At 42.4% G+C, this 20,290-nt stretch overlaps 1 protein-coding gene across 1 annotated transcript; it reads left to right on the forward strand.

The window, feature by feature from the left end:
- The first annotated feature begins 5,690 nt into the window (after positions 1 to 5,690).
- On the forward strand, positions 5,691 to 19,913 carry pgrmc2 (progesterone receptor membrane component 2). Its single transcript, XM_014211764.2, has 3 exons — positions 5,691 to 6,074; positions 16,511 to 16,666; positions 18,303 to 19,913. The coding sequence occupies exons 1-3, from the start codon at positions 5,732 to 5,734 to the stop codon at positions 18,398 to 18,400; spliced, it is 597 nt and encodes a 198-aa protein (XP_014067239.1). The 5' UTR covers positions 5,691 to 5,731; the 3' UTR covers positions 18,401 to 19,913.
- The last annotated feature ends 377 nt before the right edge of the window (positions 19,914 to 20,290 follow it).

Raw genomic sequence — 20,290 nt, forward strand, 5'->3', positions numbered from 1 at the left:
TCCATGCCTTAATCCACATCTCAATCCATATCTCAATCCATGTTTCAATCCATGTCTCAATCCATGTTTCAATCCATGTCTCAATCCACGCCTCAACTCATATCTCAATCCATGTTTCAATCCACGTCTCAATCCACACCTTAATCCATGTCTCAATCCACGTCTCAATCCATGTCTCCATCCTCACCTCAAACCACACCTTAATCCACGTTTCAATCCATGTCTCAATCCACGTTTCAATCCATGTCTCAATCCATGTTTCAATCCATGTCTCAATCCACACCTCAACCCATATCACTATCCATGTTTCAACCCATGTCTCAATCCACGCCTCAATCCATATCTCAATCCATGTTTCAATCCATAACTCAAGCCATGTTTCAATCCATGTCTCAATCCATGTTTCAATCCATATCTCAATCCATGTTTCAATCCATGTCTCAATCCATGCCTTAATCCATGTTTCAAGCCATGTCTCAATCCATGCCTTAATCCACATCTCAATCCATATCTCAATCCATGTTTCAATCCATGTCTCAATCCATGTTTCAATCCATGTCTCAATCCACGCCTCAACTCATATCTCAATCCATGTTTCAATCCATGTCTCAATCCATGTTTCAATCCATGTCTCAATCCATGTTTCAATCCATGTCTCAATCCATGTCTATGTCTCAATCCACGCCTTAATCCACGTTTCAATCCATATCTCAATCCATGTCTCAATCCATGTTTCAATCCATGTCTCAATCCATGTTTTAATCTATGCCTCAATCCACACCTTCATCCATGTCTCAATCCATGTCTCAATCCATGTCTCAAGCCATGTCTCAATCCATGTCTCAATCCAAGCCTTAATCCATGCCTCAATCCATGTCTCAATCCATGTCTCAATCCATGTTTTAATCCATGTCTCAATCCACGCCTTAATCCAAACCTTAATCCATGCCTTAATCCATGTCTCAATACATGTCTCAATCCATGTTTTAATCCATGTCTCAATCCACACTTTAATCCACGTCTCAATCCATGTCTCAACCCACACCTCAATCCATGTCTCAATCCACGCCTCAAGCCACACCTTAATCCATGTCTCAATCCACACCTTAATCCACGTCTCAATCTACGTCTCAATCCACGTCTCAATCCATTCCTCAATCCACGCCTTAATCAACGTCTCAATCCACGCCTTAAACCATATCTCAATCCACGCCTTAATCCATGTCTCAATCCACGCCTTAATCCATGCCTCAATCCACGCCTTAATCCACGCCTTAATCCATGCCTTAATCCATGTCTCAAACCATGTCTCAATCCATGTCTCAATCCATGTTTTAATCCATGTTCCAATCCACATCTCAATCCATGTTTTAATCCATATCTCAATCCATGTCTCAATCCATGCCTTAATCCACGTCTCAATCCACACCTTAATCCACGCCTTAATCCACGTCTCAATCCATGTCTCAATCTATGTCACAATCCACATCTCAATCCATGTCTCAATCCATGTTTTAATCCATGTCTCAATCCACGCCTTAATCCATGTCTCAATCCACGCCTTAATCCATGTCTCAATCCATGTCTCAATCCACATCACATTCCACGTCTCATTCCATGTCTCAATCCATGTCTCAATCCACGCCTTAATCCATGTCTCAATCCATATCTCAATCCTCACCTCAATCCATGTCTCAAACCACGCCTCAAACCACACCTTAATCCACGTCTCAATCCACACCTTAATCCATGTCTCAATCCACGTCTCAATCCACGCCTTAAACCATGTCTCAATCCACGTCTCAATCCATGTCTCAATCCTCACCTCAAACCACACCTTAATCCACATCTCAATCCACGTTTCAATCCATGTCTCAATCCACGCCTCAATCCATATCTCAATCCATGTTTCAATCCATGTCTCAATCCATGTTTCAATCCATGTCTCAATCCACACCTTCATCCATATCGCAATCCATGTTTCAATCCATGTCTCAATCCATATCTCAATCCATGTTTCAATCCATGTCTCAATCCACGCCTCAATCCTTATCTCAATCCATGTTTCAATCCATGTCTCAATCCATGTTTCAATCCATATCTCAATCCATGTTTCAATCCATGCCTTAATCCATGTTTCAATCCATGTCTCAATCCATGCCTTAATCCACATCTCAATCCATATCTCAATCCATGTTTCAATCCATGTCTCAATCCATGTTTCAATCCATGTCTCAATCCACACCTCAACTCATATCTCAATCCATGTTTCAATCCATGTCTCAATCCATGTTTTAATCCATGTCTCAATCCATGTTTCAATCCATGTCTCAATCCATGTTTCAATCCATGTCTCAATCCATGTCTATGTCTCAATCCACGCCTTAATCCACGTCTCAATCCATGTCTCAACCCACACCTCAATCCATGTCTCAATCCACGCCTCAAGCCACACCTTAATCCATGTCTCAATCCACACCTTAATCCACGTCTCAATCTACGTCTCAATCCACGTCTCAATCCACGTCTCAATCCATTCCTCAATCCACGCCTTAATCAACGTCTCAATCCACGCCTTAAACCATATCTCAATCCACGCCTTAATCCACGTCTCAATCCACGCCTCAATCCATATCTCAATCCACGCCTTAATCCATTCCTCAATCCACACCTTAATCCATGTCTCAATCCATGCCTCAATTCATATCTTAATCCATATCTCAATCCATGTTTCAATCCATGTCTCAATCCATGTTTTAATTGTCTAAAAAATGTCTAAATAATCCTTCTTATTTAACAAGTGACATACACACACACAATATCCCCACTATACACACACAACATCCCCACTATACACACACAACATCCACACAACATCCGCACTATACACACACAACATCCCCACTATACACACACAACATCCATACAACATCCACACTATACACACACAACATCCCCACTATACACACACAACATCCACACAACATCCCCACTATACACACACAACATCCACACTATACACACACAACATCTGTGAAACAGAGAATGTTACAATCTCTGATGTCTCTCTCAAAGGCAACTCGTGCCCTAATTTCATCCAGTTTGTTATATAGAGATTGGACATTGGCAAGTAATATGCCCGGAAGCGGTGGATGTTGTGCTTGCCTTCTGAGTCTGACCAGTAAGCCACTCCGTCTGCCTCTCCTGCGGCGACCGTGTTGTTTTGGGTCGGCCTCTGGGATTAGATCCCATGTCCAGGATGGAGGTCCGAACAAAGGGTCCGCTTCAGGAAAGTCGTATTCCTGGTTGTAAGGATGGTAAATTGACATCGCTTTTATATCCAGTATTTCTTCCCTGCTGTATGTAATAACACTTCAGATTTTCTGGGCTAACAATGTAAGAAATAATACATAAAAAACAAATAACTGCATAGTTTTCTAAGGGCCTGAAGCGAGGCGACCATCTCTGTCGGCACCATCTTGAGCACGAGTTGCCTTCCAGAGAGACATCCGAGATTGTAATATTCTCTGTTTCACGGAAACATGGCTCATTTGGGATATGTTGTCAGAGTCAGTACAACCTCAGGAGGCTGAAGAAATTTGGCACCGCCCACAATCGCAAGGTTCTCCAGAGGGTAATGCGGTCTGCACAACGCATCACCGGGGACAAACTACCTGCCCTCCAGGATACCTACAGCACCTGATGTCACAGGAAGGCCAAAAAGATCATCAAGGATAACAACCACCCGAGCCACTGCCTGTTCACCCCGCTATCATCCAGAGGGCGAGGTCAGTACAGGTGTATCACAGCTGGGAGACTGAAAAACAGCTTCTATCTCAAGGCCATCAGACTGTTAAACAGCCATCACTAACATTGAGTGGCTGCTGCCAACATACTGGCTCAAATCTCATGCCACTTTAATAATTGGATGTTTATTTTACTAGGCAAGAAAGTTAAAAAGAAATTCTTATTTTCAATGACAACCTAGGAACAGTGGGTTAACTGCCTTGTTCAGGAGCAGAACAACAGATTTGTATCTCTGGGATTCAAACTTGCAACCTTTCGGTTATTAGTCCAATGCTCTAACCACTAGGCTACGCTGCCGCCCCGATGTAATAAATGTATCACTAGTCACTTTAAACAATGCCACTTTATATAATGTTTACATACCCTACATTACTCATCTCATTTGTAAATACTGTACTCTATACCGTCTACTGCATCTTGCCTATGCCGCACGGCCATCGCTCATCCATATATTTATATGTACATATTCTTATTCATTCCTTTACACTTGTGTGTATAAGGTAGTTGTTGTTAAATTGTTAGATTACTTGTTAGATATTACTGCATGGTCGGAACTAGAAGCACAAGCATTTCGCTACACTTGCATTAACATCTGCTAACCATGTGTATGTGACCAATATCATCCTGGCAACTTTGAGGAAAAACAATTTATAGCGGAGTTGTCTCGAGATGGCTATGCATATTCATGTCATGAGGCTAGTAGTGTAACCGATGTGAAATGGCTAGCTAGTTAGCGGGGTGCGAGCTAATAGCGTTTTAATCGGTGACGTCACTTGCTCTGAGACCTTGAAGTAGTTGTTCCCCTTGCCCTGCAAAGGCTGTGGCTTTTGTGGAACGATGGGTAATGATGCTTCGAGAGTGGCTGTTGTCGATGTGTGCAGAGGGTCCCTGGTTCGGGGCGAGGAGAGGGACGGAAGCTATACTGTTACAGTAGCATAGTATTTCTCTCCATTGAATACCGGAAGTTGATATCAACAACCCTCATCGAATATTCAAAAATAGATTACAATAATGAGACGTATCCACCAATCCAAAGAAAGGATAGGTGGGAGCTAGAAATGCCGCTTTGTGGACAATTACTCCCATTGTTAGGGCGGAGAGACGTGTATCTTATCAGTTTATCCATAATCTTTGGTCGTACTCTATGGATGTTGTAGACTGTAGAGCATGAACCTGCAGGAGCAAGTCACTGCTTTGGAGTTGCAGAAAATGTCATGGTGTTGTCCAGGGTCAGCCAAGGTTCTTTGCACTCTGGGAGGGGGACAACGTGGAGTTGTCAACCATGATGGAGGTCTTTGAGCGGGCAGGCCTTACCCGGGAGGAAGAGCATCTTGTCAAGGTTGAGCTTGAGGTGGTGGACCAACATCCAAGCAGAGATATTTGCCAGGCATCCAGAGATGCGTGTCGCCATCTGGGTGTCAGACGCGGGAAGGAGAAAAATGTTTGTCATCCGCATAACAATGATAGGAGAGACCATGTATCTAATAGTACCAGATTTGAAACGATCCCATGTTTTAGTGGATGTGTAGTAGTAAAGTAATGGGTTTGTGCTACATAGATTGACCCATATTATTAGGCTAATTGACCAGGAATTCTTGTTTGCGAGAGAGAAAGATTCTCAGCATATGCACATTATTAAAGGCCATGGGCACAAACTGGGCTATTGTTGTTATATTATTTCATAACTTAATCCTTACTCTAAATGGCTATGCCGTTAAGAAACTACGCTTTGCTTTCTCCGTGCAACTAATCTCTGGCCTAGAGAAACACACAAATTTTCGCTATCATTTCAACAAATAGCCCATTGTTGTCTTGCTGGTGTTGTGCTGCTCCGCCGTGAGCGCCCAACGTTACTGACGCAGGCCAATCATATGATGAGAAGCCCCGGGTGGGCGGGTCTTTGTGGGTCGGCTCTATCGACAGTATGGCGGACGATGGCGACAACTCGAGTGGAGCAGTTGACACCAGTGGCGGGCAGAGAACTTCAGAGGAGTCTGACGGGTTCAGTCTTGGCGGGATGTTGTTAAATTTAAGTATTTTAGTTTTAGTGGTTGCGATCTGCTATGTTATTTATCGGCGATGGGGTAAACGGATTGGTGCTGACGCGGCCCAGGCAAGCGAGGCCTCATCTCTTCCAAAGATGAGAAGACGTGATTTCACTTTGGAGCAACTTGGGGAATACGATGGACTGCAAAACCCCCGGATCATGATGGCAGTTAATATGAAAGTATTCGATGTTACCACCGGCAAAAAGTTTTATGGTCGAGGTAGGAATCTGTGAATGGAAAAGAGCACACTAGTTAGCTAGCTACTGTGTCTGGTACCAGTCTAGACCAACAGAAATGATGGCATCGGTTATTAGGGCTAGCTTCTGCTAGCTAACTAACTCAGTTACAGCAATTTATTTTAGTGATTTCATTTTGCACGTTAGTTAATCTGGCACTTTGCATTTACATGGCTTGTTAGCCAGCTAGCTAGTTTGTCTGTGCAAGCAGTAGTTTGTAGCAGTACGTTAACCACGCTTGTTTACAAGGTGGTTAGCTAACTAGCTATCTACGCTACCTGTTATGTAGTTACATCTAAACTAGATTGTTAGCTAGACAGACTGATCAGCGTTAGCTGAAGCGGGGACCATGAAAACTAACGTTAGCTAACTAACTAGTTATCCCCAAAGTGGTGCGGAAAAACCAAGCCCCTGTGCTAGCTAGCGCTAAACCATGTCCGTTTTTAAAGCTAGGCATAGTTACTAGGTAGCGAACAACTTTGCCATTTGGCTAAATTATCTTACTGCTATATATCATAACAGTTTTGAGATCATATCAAGTTCCACAGCTAGTTAACTAACGTTATAGGTTGTCCTATACGAGCCATATTCTGAGGAGTAATACTGTGGGCTAGGCCTAGCTGATCAGCTGAAGAAGATTGCTAGCAAACATTAGCTAGGCTCGTAGCTAGGTAGGCTTGCGGACCCACCCATCAACCTCACTTATGTAATCATGATCATAAATACACTTACATCATTCATCTAGCTAGCTAGTCTCGTAGGAGTGGAAAGTTAACCAAAAATGTATCTAACAACATTATCTGGTTATTTTGAGTTGGCTATCTAGCCTTGCCATGTGCGAGACAACCAAGATAGTTCTCACTAGATTGGAAGAACATTGTCAGCTGGCATGTAGTGTCTCTTCTAAGCAGAAGCCTGATTTTAATTGATTTCTGGTTGTTTAAACTTTAAGACATATCACTTCATGGGATCCCGTGTGGCTCAGTTGGGAGATCATGGTGCTTGTAATGCCAGGGTTGTGGGTTCGTATTCCCACGGGACCAGTACTGGGAGAAAGTACAAAAATGTATCTACCCACTACTGTATATCTGCTAAATGACTCAAATGTAAAAATACAACTTTTGAAGTAATGTTTCTCTTCAATTTAACAACAACCCAAATATGGAACCTTCATGCCAGTAGCTCTGGGTCCTCACACAGTGATCAGAAATTCAAATCAAAATATAATTTTATTTGTCATATGCGCTGAATACAACAGCTGTATACCTTACAGTGAAATGCTTACTTTCAAGCCCTTAACCAACAATGCGGTTTTAAGAAAAATAAGTGATAAGTTAAAAATAGAAAAGTAAAAAATAACAAATAATTAAAGAGCAGCAGAAAAATAACAGTAGTGAGGCTATATACAGGGGGTACCGGTACAGAGTCAATGTGCGGGGGCACAGGTTAGTCGAGGTAATTGAGGTTATTTGTACATGTAGGTAGAGGTAAAGTGACTATTCATAGATAATAAACAGAGTAGCATCAGAGTAAAATAGGGAGTGGGGTGTACAGTGCAAATAGTCTGGGTAGCCATCTGATTAGCTGTTCAGGAGTCTTATTGCTTGGGGGTACATTTTACATTTACATTTTAGTCATTTAGCAGACGCTCTTATCCAGAGCGACTTACAGTAGTGAATGCATACTTTTTTTGTTTTTTTTGTACTGGCCCCCCGTGGGAATCAAACCCACAACCCTGGCGTTGCACACACCATGCTGGCGTTGCAAACACCATGCTCTACCAACTGAGCCACAGGGAAGACTGTTAAGAAGCCTTTTGGACCTAGACTTGACTAGTGTGACTGGAGTCTTTGACAATTTTTAGAGCCTTCCTCTGACACTGCCTGGTATAGAGGTCCTGGATGGCAGGAAGCTTGGCCCCAGTGATGTACTGGGCCGCTCGCACTACCCTCTGTAGTGCCTTGTGGTCAGAGGCCGAGCAGTTATGATTCTTTCTGAGGATCTGACAAGTGTTTGGTGCTCTATCTGTACTGTGCTAGTCTTGCTAACAACAGCTTCTCTACGTCCATGTCTGCACGAAGCTATGATAATGTGCCCTCAGACTTCAAGACCATACGGTGGTTGGATATCCCCGTTTTGAATTGAATGAATCATGTTCTATTGTTTGCAGCTAACATCACGAATAGGGCGCATAAATCATCACCCACATTTTCTACACTAAAACGGGGGACATATTAGACAACTGCAACCTGTTAAACATTACGACCGTGTGGCTAGCAAGTAGCAACTAACGTTAGCTAGCATTGATCAGCCTATAGAAAGCCAGCCAGCTAATTAACTTTAGCTTGTGTGCTATCAACTTGAAATCGGCAAGCTAGCCAAATGTAGGTTTTAGTTATAAATGAACTAGTTTGCTAATTAGGGGCTGAACATTTCCTTACTCCACTGAAGTTAACCATGTTCCTTCTTGGATGTCCTCCGTATACATAGTAACTCAATGATGTGAATCACCCATGCATTCTAGCTAGCTACTACTGTACTACCCATGTTCACTTTTGGCATGTTTCCTCCCTGCCCCCTAATTTTGCAGTGCATGAACATGAAGTACCCTAAACCTGAATAGATCTGTCTGACCCAAAAAGACCTATTGATGTTGTTAGTCAGTCTCACTCAGATATCATATTGAAAACTGCAAACATCTTAGAATTGCACAAATCAAAAATATATCTCCAGTATGAAGAGGGGGGGCCACTAAAATGTTTTACTCCCAGTGGGGGATTTACGGATGTGGTTACACAGACCCGGCCCTCCATGATGTGCTGTAGAGTGTAGCTGTCTTTCATCCCTCTAGCCTGGTGCAGTGGGACAGTTCTTGTTAAGCCTCATAGTAGCATGATTCTGGATAGCTCCTGTAAATAGTGAAAATACATTTTTAGATGTCTATGGGACAGTTTTCCAACCATAACATTGTAAAACACTCACAGTGGGCTATGAGTTTTTCCAACTTGAGACCCTAGCAGGGTTTCCTTTAGGAAAATGTGGTGCCGGACAATGTGACCGGGAAGATTTTAATTTACCGGCCATTTGAGACATTTACCTGGACCCCTATGCATTGGTTGTGTAACCCATTAGGGTGTCCACCCATGGTGCTCAGAATGACAGAAATCACAGAGTATGGTATGAAATCAGAAATCACAGAGTATGGTATGAAATCAGAAATCACAGAGTATGGTAATTTATCTTAACAGAACATGCAACTCCTGTAATGAAGCGATTCGTAATGAATGCGATTTGAGGCAAAACTCCATTCTTAATCTAACCACGTTGTCCGATTTCAAAAAGGTTTTACGGCGAAAGCATAAAGTTAGATTATGTTAGGAGAGTACATTGACAATAGCTGTGTGTAATGTTTTGTCAATTCAAAGACAGGGTCACCAAAACCATAAAACCAGCTAAAATGATGCACTAACCTTTTACAATCTCCATCAGATGACACTCCTAGGACATTATGTTAGACAATGCATGCATTTTTAGTTCTATCAAGTTCATATTTATATCCAAAAACAGCGTTTTACTATGGCATTGATGTTGAGGAAATCGGGTACATTTTTTTTATCCAGCCGTGCAAATACTGCCCCCTAGCCCTAACAGGTTAACAGCGCACCTGATGACAGTGTTCTGTATGTGACAGAGATGAAAATCTCTGTTAGAAATGTAGATTCCCCCTCTTGCTAAAGATGCAACACTAGGATGGGTTGCTAATAGAGGTCGACCGATTATGATTTTTCAACACCGATACCGATTATTGGAGGACCAAAAAAGCCGCTGCCGTTTAATCGGCCGATTTATTATTCTTTTTTTTTATAAGGACAATTACAACAATACTGAATGAACACTTATTTTAACTTAATATAATACATCAATAAAATCAATTTAGCCTCAAATAAATAAGGTATGGTGTCTCTCTCCAGAATGGGGGGGAGATATGGTGTGTCTCTCCAGAATGGGGGGGGGGTGAAGATATGGTGTGTCTCTCCAGAATGGGGGGGGGGGGTGAAGATATGGTGTCTCTCTCTCTCCAGAATGGGGGGGGAGATATGGTGTGTCTCTCCAGAATGGGGTGAAGATATGGTGTGTCTCTCCAGAATGGGGGGGCGTGAAGATATGGTGTGTCTCTCCAGAATGGGGGGAGATATGGTGTCTCTCTCCAGAATGGGGGGGGGAGGGGGTGGGTGAAGATATGGTGTCTCTCTCCAGAATGGGGGGGAGATATGGTGTGTCTCTCCAGAATGGGGGGGGGTGAAGATATGGTGTGTCTCTCCAGAATGGGGGCGGGTGAAGATATGGTGTGTCTCTCCAGAATGGGGGGGAGATATGGTGTGTCTCTCCAGAATGGGGTGAAGATATGGTGTGTCTCTCCAGAATGGGCGGGTGAAGATATGGTGTGTCTCTCCAGAATGGGGGGGGGAGGGGTGGGTGAAGATATGGTGTCTCTCTCCAGAATGGGGGGGGAGATATGGTGTGTCTCTCCAGAATGGGGGGGGTGAAGATATGGTGTGTCTCTCCAGAATGGGGGGGGTGAAGATATGGTGTGTCTCTCCAGAATGGGGGCGGGTGAAGATATGGTGTGTCTCTCCAGAATGGGGGAGATATGGTGTGTCTCTCCAGAATGGGGTGAAGATATGTTGTGTCTCTCCAGAATGGGCGGGTGAAGATATGGTGTGTCTCTCCAGAATGGGGGGGGAGGGGGTGGGTGAAGATATGGTGTCTCTCTCCAGAATGGGGGGGGAGATATGGTGTGTCTCTCCAGAATGGGGGGGGTGAAGATATGGTGTGTCTCTCCAGAATGGGGGGGAGATATGGTGTGTCTCTCCAGAATGGGGTGAAGATATGGTGTGTCTCTCCAGAATGGGCGGGTGAAGATATGGTGTGTCTCTCCAGAATGGGGGGGTGAAGATATGGTGTGTCTCTCTCCAGAATGGGGGGGGGGGGTGAAGATATGGTGTCTCTCTCCAGAATGGGAGGTGAAGATATGGTGTCTCTCTCCAGAATGGGGGGAAGTGAAGATATGGTGTCTCTCTCCAGAATGGGGGGGAGGTGAAGATATGGTGTGTCTCTCCAGAATGGGGGGGTGAAGATATGATGTCTCTCTCCAGAATGGGGGGGTGAAGGTATGGTGTCTCTCTCCAGAATGGGGGGGGGAGATATGGCGTCTCTCTCCAGAATGGGGGGGTGTGGTGAAGAGATGGCGTCTCTCCAGAATGATGGCTCAGCTGTATTTATGTGCTCATTTCTTTAGCCTCCAGTGAATCACAGTGTATCAATGTGTCTATATGGCAGAGGCTGATCTCGCAGTAGTTGAATTTTAACTTTTGGATTTTAATTTAATTCAGATTTTTATGATTAACCACGTGACAGTGATTTTGCGAAACGATAACATTATCATTGAAATGAAACTTCCACGAAAATGCTCATTTGAAAATCGTAACTACACATCGATAGAAATGGTAGGATAAATTGTAAGCTTCCCCAAACTTTCAGTGTTTATAATAGAATTACCTCCACGTTTACATGGTGGGATTTGCCTATAGGCTACTTTGAAGCAAGGCAAGACATGCCTCGTAATATGAAGTAAAACATTCAGGTTTCAAACAATTAAGTAGGCCTGTGTTTTCAAAATGCATACTGCCTCCAGCTCACATTGTAAAGTGGTGGGGACGGGCTTCAATTAGGCTACCAGTTGAGAAATACAAATAGCAAGAGTAACTCTTTTTAATCGTGCACCAAAACTGTTTAACACAAAATTACATTTAGCATTGTTGTGCAATGACTGGGCTTATACAAGGACATTTAGCTGCAGGAGAAATCCCGCTCAAAATAGGCTGTGTGATGTGTTATTAAGATAGTGATTATGTAGACTAATCAAAATACACACGCCAAGTTAATTCCACTATATTATGCAAATTAACATAGACCGATAAGCATGACGGTCACATGTCATGGACTAGTCTTTCCATCAATTAATCCTTGAGTCTATTGACATACCCATGTGTCAAACTAAGTAACATTAAAAAAAAAATCCCCATCAAAATCCATCAGTTTAAGCTAGAGATATCTTCATGGGCTGCGTGTCACTACACCCCATCCGCCGATGTCAGCCTTCCACGTCTGTGGTGAAAGGTGGCAGAGCTAAAGCGGTGTTTGTCAGATCGAAAGACATCCCGGAAATCGGTCTTCTCACAAAAACGTCTGTTGAATCCGAGTTGTTTGACCTACAAACTATTGTGTCCACTCTATGGAAAGGGGAGACTGATGGACATGGTGTTCTCTGTTTTGCTCTACAAGTGTCACGGGACCTGTATGAAGGTAACCCATACAAACTAATGGAAGTAATTTTGTGCCAACAAAAATAAGGGGTTAATTGTGTCCAAAAACACATATTTCCTGAGCTTTCTTATCTCCTATATATAGGACAGACACTTAACCTTATTTTTTGACTCTTTTTTGCATTTCTGAATGTGTTTTTTCAATGCGTTTCTATGGGCTATTGTAGTAAAGGCCAAATTCAATATGTTATATGTCGTCACTATTTTAGGTTAATTTCAGTCAATAATTTGGAATGAAAAGGTCTAGGTAGTCTAGCCAGCCAAATCATTTGTGGCACACCTGTTATGTCAGTGGCGGCTGGCTTGGGTCTCGGAGATTTTCCGTTGTCATCCACAACATCCTCTTGCAGGTACTACCTTCATCTTCTCTGTGTCCTACAGCAGGACAAGTGGAGAGAAGAGCGAGAGAGGGGTGTTTCAATGTACAGGCCGTGCTGGGGGTCATGATGCCTGTGCTGAAGGGCAAGTGGGCAGACATCGCCACAGACACCTACAGGAGCTTCTGATGTTAAGTCAAACCACCTCTGGCACTACTTCTTGCAGTACTTGAGGAACACCTTCTATAGACATTCCCTTCCTGAACCAGACTATATATTCTTATCACTCTCTCTGGCCCTGTCCGAATACCCATACTTACTTCCTAAATAGTAGGCCGTTCCAGTATGCAAAATAATTTTGTTTAAATAGGAAATTTTACAAATCAAGTATACTTTAAATGCCTGATGTCAAAGCCTAAATGTGTATGACAACAGCTGATGATCAGATATGGGGAGGAGCAACCAAAATCAACCAATAGCGGGGAAACAACGCAGTTGCGCATGACGCATTCTCATTATGCCAAAATAAATGCTTTATAGTATGCAACATTTCATCTAGTATGGTTTAAATGCCAGGATGTTGTACTCACCTCCGCTCTTCATCTAGTAGGATTAGATGCGCACTTTCCCACAATGCATTGGAAGAGGTGGGCTGCGAGTGATGGGCTCTAGTTTTCTTCAAGTAGCCAACAACAAAACTAGGCTACTTAATTGGGAAGATACCCAAAGCTTCTGTGGTGGTGTTGAAATGTAGACTAAGTCGTTTTTGTTCTCCTTAAAATGATCATGAGTATTGCATCTTTGAAAACCATATTTTGATTTCTGAATGTGTCGCCACCGGGGATGTGGCTGTGTTATTGATGTCATATTAATCAGGTCTTTTGATTTGAACTGATTTAGTTTCATAGGCTATGCTACCTTTTTGAATTATTACACTTATGGATCAAGCCTTAGCAGTCATTCTGATCTCGTTCCCAATGATCAATGCTTTAGTTTATTATGTTGCTGTCCAGTGGTTCTGAATTTTGGTTAGGCTCCACGTTTTTCTGTGCATTTTAACATTTGTGATTTTAACATTTGTAATGTTTTGCTTTGTTTACTAGGCTATTTGATTTAATTTATATACAGAACCAGTCAAAAGTTTGGACACCTACTCATTCAAGGGTTTTATGATGTACTTCTATCACTGTATTTAGCCTACTTAACTGCCCATCACTGTATTTAGCCTACTTAACCTGTTAGGGCTAGGGGGCAGCATTTGCACGTCTGGATAAAAAAACGTACCCGATTTAATCTGGTTACTAATCCTACCCAGTAACTAGAATATGCATATACTTATTATATATGGATAGAAAACACTCTAAAGTTTCTAAAACTGTTTGAATGGTGTCTGTGGGTATAACAGAACTCATTTGGCAGGCAAAACCCTGAGACATTTTCTGACAGGAAGTGGATACCTGATGTGTTGTATTGACTTTAAACCTATCCCATTGAAAAACACAGGGGCTGAGGAATATTTTGGCACTTCCTATTGCTTCCACTAGATGTCACCAGCCTTTACAAAGTGTTTTGAGTCTTCTGGAGGGAGATCTGACCGAACAAGAGCCATGGAACGATGATGTCCCATTAGACACCTGGCGCGAGTTCATGTTGGGTACCCTCGTTCCAATACGTTATAAAAGAGTATGCATTCGTCCACCTTGAATATTATTCATGTTCTGGTTAAAAAAGGCCCTAATGATTTATGCTATACAACGTTTGACATGTTTGAACGAACGGAAATATATTTTTTCCCCTCGTTCGTGACGAGAAGTCCGGCTGGCTTAGATCATGTGCTAACAAGACGGAGATTTTTGGACATAAATGATGAGCTTTTTTGAACAAAACTACATTCGTTATGGACCTGTGATACCTGGAAGTGACATCTGATGAAGAGAATCAAAGGTAATGGATTATTTACATAGTATTTTCGATTTTAGATCTCCCCAACATGACGTCTAGTCTATCGCAACGCGTATTTTTCTGGGCGCAGTGCTCAGATTATTGCAAAGTGTGATTTCCCAGTAAGGTTATTTTTTTAAATCTGGCAAGTTGATTGCGTTCAAGAGATGTAAATCTATAATTCTTTAAATGACAATATAATATTTTACCAATGTTTTCTAATTTTAATTATTTAATTTGTGACGCTGACTTGACTGCCGGTTATTGGAGGGAAACGATTTCCTCAACATCAATGCCATAGTAAAACGCTGTTTTTGGATATAAATATGAACTTGATAGAACTAAAAATGCATGCATTGTCTAACATAATGTCCTAGGAGTGTCATCTGATGGAGATTGTAAAAGGTTAGTGCATCATTTTAGCTGGTTTTATGGTTTTGGTGACCCTGTCTTTGACTTGACAAAACATTACACACAACTCTTGTAAATGTACTGTCCTAACATACTCTAAATTTATGCTTTCACCGTAAAACCTTTTTGAAATCGTAAAACGTGGTTAGATTAAGGAGATGTTTATCTTTCAAATGGTGTAAAATAGTTGTATTTTTGAAAAATTTGAATTTTGACATTTATTTGGATTCAAATTTGCCGCTCTTGAAATGCACCTGCTGTTGATGGAGTGCACCACGGGTACTTAACGGCCCATCACTGTATTTAGCCTACTTAACGGCCCATCACTGTATTTAGTCTATACTTAATGTCTTATAGGCCTATCATGCACACAAACACTTGTTACTCATTTACATTTGTACAATACAAAACTTCCAATCATTCACTGGTGTGTCATCACTATAATTTCCATTCCGACATTCCATGTATCCATCACTGTGCCATTCTATATTGTTGAAGTACAGTTCTAGGTCATTGTTCATACCATATGTAGGTCATATGAACTTCATCCACAACGATTCAGATTGTGGAGCTGTATAGGACTGAGGCCAACACATCTCTCCTGGTCTTCCCCAACCAGCTCTCCGGACTTCCGAAGACAAGGTCTCATGCACCCTCCCATATAGCGTTCTTGTCTTTCTCCATAACCACCGTTCTCAGACCCAGGGCTGTTGCATCACGGATTTGGTCGTCGGTCGACCATAGACTTTAACAGGAACACGCAGGCCAGAATTTGAGGCTTTTTACCTAGCCTCTTGAAGATTAAAACTAGCTAGCGAACTGGTAAAGGAGGCTTTTGGCAAGTCCGCCAATACATCCTCCCCTCGCACAAAGGCTTGAACTGCTTCAAGTTGCGACTATTTGAATTCAATCCCTAAATTGGTTGTTGCTATGTGGCAGAGTGATCGTCTTTCCAGAAGGCTCCATCACTGAGTTTTCCCCAGCAGTTTTAGTTAGGCTAGCTAGTCTAGCTAACTTGAGCTCTCTAGTGGGGGCGTAGAATATTGACAAGGAGGCATGTGGGACGTTGCGCATGCCAATAGCGTGCATATGAGAACTAATGAAGTAGCATTTTTTTTAGCTAACCTCTTTAACAAGCCAGCGTTTCTAGCCACGTGGGTCGCCGCGTCCGTTTAGTCACGTGGGTCGCCGCGTCCGTGTGTGTTGAGTCACGTGGGTCACCGCGTGTCATTTCTTTAGTAGCACCATATTCTATTCTGTTTACTGCACTGCGTCTCCCTACAGATGGTCATTCTAGAACTGAACCATACAGTTAGATGCAGTAGGAATAGATTCTGTTTACTGAACTGTCTCTCTCCCTACAGACGGTCCATATGGTATCTTTGCGGGCCGGGATGCATCGAGGGGTCTGGCCACGTTCTGTTTGGAGAAAGATGCCCTGAGGGAGGAGTACGATGACCTGTCAGACCTCAACGCTGTTCAGATGGAGTCAGTCAGAGAGTGGGAGATGCAGTTCATGGGTATGTTATAAAGGATATGAAATGTACAGTACCAGTCAAACGTTTGGACACCTACTCATTCAAGGGTTTTTCTTTATTTTTACTATTTTCTACATTGTAGAATAATAGTGAAGACATCAGAACTATGAAATAACTCATGGAATCATGTAGTAACCAGAAAAGTGTTAAACAATTCAAAATATATTTTATATTTGAGATTCTTCAAAGTAGCTACCCTTTGCCTTGATGACAGCTTTGCACACTCTTGGCATTCTCTCAACCAGCTTCATGAGGTAGTCACTTGGAATGCATTTCAATTAATTAACAGGTGTGCCTTGTTAAAAGTTGATTTGTGGAATTTCTTTCCTTAATGCATTTGAGCCATTCAGTTGTGTTGTGACAAGGTAGGGGTGGTATACAGAAGATAGACCTATTTGGTAAAATACCAAGTCCATATTATGGCAAGAACAGCTCAAATAAGCAAAGAGAAATGACAGTCCATCATTACTTTAAGACACGAAGGTCAGTCAATCCAGAAAATGTCAAGAACTTTGAAAGTTTCTTCAAGTCCGGTTGCAAAAACCATGAAGCGCTATGATGATACTGGCGCTAGTAAGGACCGCCACAGGAAAGGAAGACCCAGAGTTACCTCTGCTGCAGAGGATACATTCTTTAGAGTTACTAGCCTCCGATTGCAACCCAAATAAATGCTTCACAGAGTTCAAGTAACAGACATCTCAACATCAACTGTTCAGAGGAGACTGTGTGAATCAGGCCTTCATGGTCGAATTGCTGCAAAGAAACCACTACTAAAGAACACCAATAATAAGAAGAGACTTGCTTGGGCCAAGAAACACAAGCAATGGACATTAGACCAGTGGAAATGTCCTATGGTCTGATGAGTCCAGATTTGAGACGTTTGGTTCCAACCGCCGTGTCTTTGTGAGACGCAGAGTAGGTGAACAGATGATCTCCACATGTGTGGTTCCCACCGTGAAGCATGGAGGTGGTGGTATGGGGGTGCTTTGCTGGTGACACTGTCTGTGATTTATTTAGATTTCAAGGTACACTTAACCAGTATGGCTACCACAGCATTCTGCAGCGATACGCCATCCCATCTGGTTTGTGCTTAGTGGGACTATCATTTGTTTTTCAGCAGGACAACAAACCAACACACCTCCAGGCTGTGTAAGGGCTAATAGAACAAGAAGGAGAGTGATGGAGTGCTGCATCAGATGACCTGGCCTCCACAATCAGCCAACCTCAACCCAATTGAGGTGGTTTGGGATGAGTTGGACCGCAGAGTGAAGGAAAAGCAGCCAACAAGTGCTCAGCATATATGGGAACTCCTTCAAGACTGTTGGAAAAGCAATCCAGGTGAAGCTGGTTTAGAGAATGCCAAGAATGCCATGTTTGTGGTTACTACATGATTCCATGTGTTATTTCATAGTTTGATGTCTTCACTATTATTCTACAATGTTGAAAATAGTAAAAATAAAGAAACCCTTGAATGAGTAGGTGCATCCAAACTTTTGACTAGTACTGTATGTAGGATATGTATGGATATAAAGATATATATTTATGGCTATATTGAAGCCCATTGAAGATGAGGATTCAGAGTGCAGTTTAATTTGACCCCTGTGATCTCGCATTACAGAAAAATATGATTATGTTGGTCGGCTATTAAAGCCCGGGGATGAGCCTTCAGAATACACAGATGAGGAGGACATCAAGGACCACCTGAAACATGACTGAACTGTTGCTCTGTTCTGTTCACACCACCAACCAAAGCCAGGACCCAAACAGCTGCCAGCGCCCGCCTGCCCCTCCCCCGCCCTCCTCTGTCCCCCGCCCCCCCCGCCCTCCTCTGTGCCCCGCCCTCCTCTGTGCCCCGCCCTCCTCTGTCCCCTGCCCTCCTCTCACCCTCCTCTGTCCCCCGCCCTCCTCTGTCCCCCGCCCTCCTTCCTCCTCTGATTGGATGGCCCAGTGGGCGGGCTCTGGACTGACTCCTCCCCTCCACCATACAGATCACCACCAACAGAAACCAATGTTGACAAACTGTTTCTGGGGGATTTGAAGGACATTAACTTGTCTGGGTTTTGTGCTGTTAGAATATCTGAAAAAGGAAAAGAAACAAAACATTGCTAGAATGCTAGAATTTTCCTTGTGATGTCACGGTTCTCTTCATGTTAACAGAAGCAGAGTGGTTGTCAAGCTGAGTGGTTGTGATGGTCAGAGAAGACGGTGGAAAGGGAGATCTTTTAGTTTTGTTCTTATCCCTCCCCTCAACTGCTTTAGCATTCGATTTGAACCTTATCAATCAATTAATCGATTGCCTGTGGGACTTTTGTTGAAGAAAAAAACATTTGTTTAACGTTCCCCAATTGAAAAGGCAGTGCTGTGGCCTAACCAAAGGCAATGGGAGGGGAGTTGTATGTTCCTGTGTTGGTAGTGTGTACACTACTAGGTTCTCTCTGTCAACATGTCGTTCTGTTTGTGGGGTTCCATGTGATTCTATTTGTGTGTGTGTCTTTAGTTAGGTAGATGTCCTTGCCACAACATATTTAGAATCACTCAGATTGATTGATTGATTGGGAATACAAAGGGAAGGTCAGCTGACAGACAGTTCTAATCAATCAACCATTTCCAAGCCACACAACTAGATGTCTGTACAATCCCCTGGACAAGAAATGGTCAAAGTATTAATTGTGCCTTATTTTGTTTTATACTACTAAAATCCTGACCAGTCTAAAAAAAAAAGAAAAATAAGTAGGAGATTTGTAAAACTATTGTACCCTTCCTGTTTATTAGTTCTTTATCTTGAAGGTGTTCTAAGAGCAGTCTGCTTTAGAGGAATCAGATGAAGGCATGCTCTGGTCTGAGAGAGACTCCCCACATCACAACCTTGTATGTGTATATATATATAGACCTCTGTGTTACTGCCATATTTATGTAGTTAATGATGAACTCCATATATTTCTGTGTTGTATTGGCCAAAAGCCCCATGTTTTTTTTTTTTTTTTTTTTAATGTGGGTGAATTTCAAAAGGAACGTTGAAAGTGCTGTGGGGTGGGATCGGGGAATGTTCAAATTTGGGAAAGAAGTCGCTTGTAAATATATCTATCATTTTATTGAAGCATGTGCAACAATGGTGAACTATGCTGAATTCCTGCCAAGTCATGTATTTAATGTTGGGTATGTGTCTGCAGAGAGAGACCGAGGCAAGGGATTCCTTCATGCATAATAAACTGATTTGGTTAATAATTAATGTCTGAGTTATGTTAAATCATTGTCTGTCAAAGACAGAAATGTAGAATGTTACCATACCTAGTCAAATACCCATCTCTACTTTACAGAAGAAAAACTGAAGGTGAAATTCTCTGATACTACACTGAACAAAAATATCAACGAGTTTAAGGAAAACTGTCAATTGAAATAAGTTCATTAGGCCATAATCTTTGTATTTCGCATAACTGGGAATATAGATATGCATCTGTTGGTCACAGATACCTTAAAAAAATATATAATAGAGCTTGGATCAGAAAACCAGTCAGTATCTGGTGTGACCATTTACCTCATGCAGCATGACACCTCCTTCGCATAGAGTTGATCAGTCCATAAGACTCATATCGGCCCTTGAGTCGA

Source organism: Salmo salar, chromosome ssa09, assembly GCF_905237065.1.
Source record: "Salmo salar chromosome ssa09, Ssal_v3.1, whole genome shotgun sequence".
NCBI classification, from domain to species: Eukaryota; Metazoa; Chordata; class Actinopteri; order Salmoniformes; family Salmonidae; genus Salmo; species Salmo salar.

Bases quoted from the DNA above. Each gene is read 5' to 3' on its own strand.
- pgrmc2 (XM_014211764.2), top strand. From the start codon at position 5,732: ATGGCGGACGATGGCGACAACTCGAGTGGAGCAGTTGACACCAGTGGC. The intron at 6,075-16,510 runs GTAGGAATCTGT...CTCTCCCTACAG, and splicing joins CAAAAAGTTTTATGGTCGAG to ACGGTCCATATGGTATCTTT. The intron at 16,667-18,302 runs GTATGTTATAAA...CTCGCATTACAG, and splicing joins GTGGGAGATGCAGTTCATGG to AAAAATATGATTATGTTGGT.